The sequence below is a fragment of the Lathyrus oleraceus genome, chromosome 7 (genome assembly GCF_024323335.1).
Source record: "Lathyrus oleraceus cultivar Zhongwan6 chromosome 7, CAAS_Psat_ZW6_1.0, whole genome shotgun sequence".
Taxonomy (NCBI): Eukaryota; Viridiplantae; Streptophyta; class Magnoliopsida; order Fabales; family Fabaceae; genus Lathyrus; species Lathyrus oleraceus.
The window spans coordinates 269,178,563-269,184,349 of NC_066585.1; the positions used below are offsets into that span (position 1 = coordinate 269,178,563).

The 5,787-nt window shown below is 31.4% G+C and overlaps 1 protein-coding gene across 1 annotated transcript; it reads right to left on the minus strand.

Moving 5' to 3' along the window:
* Positions 1-2,471: 2,471 nt before the first annotated feature.
* LOC127100690 (uncharacterized) lies at positions 2,472-4,628 on the minus strand. Its single transcript, XM_051037945.1, has one exon. It carries the CDS (start codon positions 4,404-4,406, stop codon positions 2,472-2,474), a length of 1,935 nt encoding a protein of 644 aa, XP_050893902.1. The 5' UTR covers positions 4,407-4,628.
* Between the last annotated feature and the right edge of the window lie 1,159 nt (positions 4,629-5,787).

The window sequence follows — 5,787 nt, forward strand, 5'->3', positions numbered from 1 at the left end:
TGAAGATGCGAATTCTTGGCGAGCACATTCCTATTTATTCTTTCTTCTGCCTTAAGGATCCATCCATATCTTTCATGACCCACATCATATATCTCCAATCATAGCCATTCACCTCAATGACATACTGTCTTTCTTTGAAATCAAATACAATTTTCTTTCGAATTCCATATATACCTTTTTAGGACAATTGTCCACCTTTGTGTCAATAGATATTTACCTTGATTCCAAACACTTAATTCCTTGTTTTTGGACCAACCATATACAGTGATACCATGCCTTAGGGCCCTCACTTATTGGTTTATTCCACCTTTACTCTATGGTTTCAAATACCATTTCTCTTATGGATTCCAACAATACCCTTACTTTTAGTTCTGAATTATACCCTTCAATCACTTTTACCAAATCCTTCATTTCTTTAACTTTGGCTACTTTTCTCTATCATTCCATTTATCTCCATGATTCATCATTCACTAAATACATTCAATATATTCTACCTTCATTTACTTCATGTGATATACTGTTATCTTTGAGCCAAATACACTATCTATTTGAGCTCCATCCAGTGTCTGCTTGTGAACCGAGAGATGTTTGCTATGGAACCAAACACTTAATTCTCTTTGTTTTCGGTCGTACCATATAGTGGCGAATGCTTCAGGCTACCCACACATTGGTTAATGCCAATTTTACTCTTGGGTTCAGATTTCATCCCTTTTTGGAGTCAAATCACACTATTATTTGGTTCAAACCATATTTATTATCACTATTCTTTCACCTTCCACCGTTGGTTCTATGAACTATGGAGCTCTGAATTCCTTATTACACCATAAGGATATGCAGGCATGAGGGCCCTAATCCTCTTTGAGCGCTTTATCTATTCTTTTTTCCCCTTTTTCTTTCGCGAGTAACCTTCAGATATCACACTCATCCGAGCAAAGAACAATCAAAATGGTTCATGTTGAGTACAACGGATATGAGGGTGCTAATACCTTCCCTTTGCATAACTGACTTCCTTACCATTTTCTTTTCCCACGATTTTATTGATGTTTTACCTTTCCTTCGGGAATAAATAAAGTTCTATGTCGACTTTGTTGTATGTTCGAACGTGCGAGGCGTTCGGGTATATCTCTACTGGCTTCAACTGGATGACTAAAAGAATAGATTACAAATATCCATTTTAGAAAGTTTTGATAGAGAGTCGTTACCTTTCACTTAGACATTGTCCTAATTGATTATGGACACAATTTGCACTAACCAAAACGATTAGAAATATGCTTCAATTGATTAGAGAATTAAAAAAACTTGTCCAACTTATTATGACAGTTCCTGATTCATCTAGCTAGACTCCAAAATATTTTTAGATTGTTTTCTTTGAAAAATATAAGTTTTTAAAAAGGTTTTCGTGAGTATGTGATTTAACCATATTACTTTACAAAAATGCCCTTAGGTTTTTACAAAACACAAATCACTCAGACACGATCAAACATACTTTCACACTTCCTCTCTTTTATAGTTTGAAGCTTCAAGACTTTGCCAAATGCACTAATCTTATAAACACTTGCTTAAATTTTCTTGGAGATGATGCTTGAGATATCTTCAAGTTGGATTTCATCATCAAATAAAGATCATCAAACCCTAGTTCATCAGCTTGATTCAGTGGAAGAGCTTTGAACAAACTATCTTGTGCATGCTTGACATACTTTATGCTTTAAGGTTAGATTGAATCTTCATATGTTGTTATTAAAGCTTGTATCTTTTAAAGTTGTCATTAGTAAAATCAAGTTATTATCATCAAAACCAAAAACCAAAGGATAATAGGAATGACTTACTTAACTTTAATCACTTGAAAACACATTCTTTTGCTGCCAACCTATCTATTTATAAAATAACAGCCATACTACCACGCAGACCTAGAGATTGGGCCTACACTTTCTTACACAAATTAATATTAATATTCAAAACCTATTACTATTAATCACTTTAGCCGGACTTAAACATCTTCAAATGAATTATAAATATTTCAAACATATCTTCAATCCAATATATATTTTGGTATCTGATAAAACAAATTGAGTCATTAAATGAGTAGTCCAATTGCCATTTCCCCCAAAATGAAACACCTCAGCAGAGAAAAATTGGCCTAGATTTCACTTCAACTTGATTTATGTTTTTAAGTTTTCTAATTCTTGTAGATTGATTTTTGATACATAACACATGTATTATGCAGGATATGAATTCCTTGAAGAGGATTGGACATATTAATACAAAAAGACAGTAAATTCTTTTGGAGCAAACAATGAAATGTAACAAGAAAATATTTGCTGATTCGGTATATTTTACTTATACTTAATCTATACAGACTACACTCATGCAACACTGTGTAAAACAAACAAAAGTACAAAAAAAACCCCATAAAATAAAAAAGAAAAGAGAAAAAAAGGGGTGTTATGGATTTTTTTCCACTATATAATAAATCAATGGAATCCTCTACCTCTTGATTGATAAAGTTCCAACCTACTTTTGGCTTCTAGCAAAATTTCATCAATTTTTGGTACAGCCATTAGATGTCCTTGCTTTGTGCACCACTCAAGTACTATTAACACCTCTTCTTGTCCAAGAGTCTCATTCTTAGGAACATGCAGTGCAACAAAACACAAAAGAAGCAAAGAAGGGATTTGCACCATTTGTTCTCCAAAGTAAACCAGTTGAATCAAGTGCTTAGCACCACCTGCTTCTATAATAGCATTGCAATGAGTCTCGTGTAGATAGTTATCCGTCTCAGCAAATTTAATGAGAGAGTGTGCCGCTTCCATCGAAATCACAGGTTCTCTTTCGTCGAGCAACTTCACCAATGGCGCAATGAATCTTGTTTCAGTTGCTCTAAATGTCCTTGCTAAGTTACCAACAGCTTTAACACAAGGTATGAGTAAATCATCTGAATCGCCTTTTTCGACGATTCTGAGAAACTGTTCCACTACAGCTTTTGCAGCAGGAGAAGTTGGTTTGAAAGCCGAACGTCTTAGTTCCGGATTTTCTGCTGCAACAGATGTAATTTCCATCAAAGCCATTGCTGAATAATGTTGTACATCATCAGTACCTTTTTCTAACAGAACCGCGAAACACAAAAGAGCTCTTGATTCTGTTATAGTATGACATATAGTAACATTTCCTCTACATAATTGCCATAAAGCTCTAGCTGCCATTGCTTTCATTTGTGCTTTTGTAATAGGATCTTCAAATTCTCTCCCTTTGATACTCGTCCCCGCTATAGATACAGGATTATTACCGCCGCTGTTGGTGTTGCTGTTGTTGTTGTTGTTCTGCTTTACAACTGCATTGTGGATATTCTCTTCTTTAGAACTCTTCATGGCCATTGTGTTAAACACGTTATGTATTTGATTAGATGATTGACTAGCACTAGGGTGAGCAACAAGCTTATAATCATCTTCTTGAACTCCTTTGCTATTATCAGTTGTGTTACTCGCCATTACAAGCGAATGTAACGAAGACATGTTCTGTTTGTTGGTAATAGCATATTTACTATGTTCTTGAATGGTTTCGAAAGCAAGATGACTAACAAGCAATCGAATAGCGTTATTCTGTGCGAAATGATCTTGACATTTAGGATGATGTGCAGCAAGCTCTGAAATAGCCCAAGCAACAACTATCTGAACCTTCATGTGACCATCTTTTAGTACTTTACCAAAAACAGAACAAACACCGCAATTCACAATGTGTTCCACGCTTTCTGGATCTCTACCGAGTAAACCGATAGCTCTCGCAGCGTTTTCTTGACCGTCTAATCTTCCTTCTTTAAGAAGTTTAAGAAGAGGTGGAACTCCACCTTCTTCTAGAATCAGTTTCCCGTAACGATCGTTGTCGCGTGCTAAAGAAACCAATGAAGCTGCAGCATCTGAACGTTCTTCTATTGAACAACCAGAGAGAAGAATTGCGACTTGCTCCCAGATGAGACAGAGGATTGGTTCGTTAGCTGCTATAGGAGGAAGGCCGAGATATTCATCGTCGCGTTCTTCGGCGGAAGCGGAGACTCTTAAGAGCCATTGAACGTCTCCGAGGGAGTTTTCAAGCTGCATTGAGGTTTTGCGGAATGCGGTGGCGGGGATGATTGTGAAGAGACGTTTTACGAGGCCGTTGACACGACATTTGATGACTAATCCGAGGGCTTTGTCGAGGACTTGTTCGGTGTCGTCGATGATTCGTCTTGTTGGACGTTCGTAGAGGTCGTTGCTGTTCCTTGCGGCTTGTCTGAGAAGGCCTGCGAGTTTTTCTGTTTTGGTTTTTAGTTCTAGACATTCTTGTTTGAAATTTTGTGCCTCGTCGGCGAATTTAGATACCTGGTCGGCCATTTGTATTGGCCTCGCCAGGATCTCCTTCACGATGCTCGACATGGTGGTGGTGGTGGTGGTTGTTGTTATAGGTTGTTTCTAAGGATATGTTTTTAAGGTGGTGTTGTTATTTGGAATGTTGTGTTGCGTTGCGTTGGAGGCCAAGGAGGTTCTGGCTGTGGGCGGTGGTGGGGTTGTGTATGCATGCTACATAGGAGTGGTGGTGGTGAGGAGGAGGAAGGTGGTGGTTGTGGTGGCGGCGGCGGGGGAGAGTGAAGGGGGTTATGGGGGAATGGTGTAACGGAATTTTCTGCAAGTTTTGTGTTAAAAAAATGAGTGATAGAATTGTTTTGGTTATATATAGAGGCAGTTGAATTGGTTGGTCCAAACTGTATGAGGATCTTGATGAAAGGAGGATACCCACGTACATATATACAGGCCAATAGAAATGGAAAATCAATTCTTAATTGTCAATTGGGAAACTTTTCACTTTCTTTAGTACATAATAATAATAATAATAATAATAATAATAATAATAATAATAATAATAATAATAATAATAATAATAATAATAATAATAATAATAATAATAATAATAATAATAATAATAATAATAATAATATAATAATAATAATAATAAAATAATAATAATAAATAATAATAATAATAATAATAATAATAATAATAATAATAATAATAATAATAATAATAATAATAATAATAATAATAATAATAATATAATAATAATAATAATAATAATAATAATAATAATAATAATAATAATAATAATAATAATAATAATAATAATAATAATAATAAAATAATATAATAATAATAATAATAATAATAATAATAATAATAATAATAATAATAATAATAATAATAATAATAATAATAATAATAATAATAATAATAATAATAATAATAATAATAATAATAATAATAATAAAATATAATAATAATAATAATAATAATAATAATAATAATAATAATAATAATAATAATAATAATAATAATAATAATAATAATAATAATAATAATAATAATAATATAATAATAATAATAATAATAATAATAATAATAATAATATAATAATAATAATAATAATAATAATAATAATAATAATAAATAATATAATAATAATAATAATAATAATAATAATAATAATAATAATAATAATAATAATAATAATAATAATATAATAATAATAATAATAATAATAATAATAATAATAATAATAATAATAATAATAATAATAATAATAATAATAATAATAATAATAATAATAATAATAATAATAATAATAATAATAATAATAATAATAATAATAATAATAAAATAATAATAATAATAATAATAATAATAATAATAATAATAATAATAATAATAAATAATAATAATAATAATAATAATAATAATAATAATAATAATAATAAATAATAAT

What these genes read in the sequence shown, in the direction of transcription:
- LOC127100690 (XM_051037945.1), bottom strand. Translation starts at nt 4,406, where the DNA reads ATGTCGAGCATCGTGAAGGAGATCCTGGCGAGGCCAATACAAATGGCC.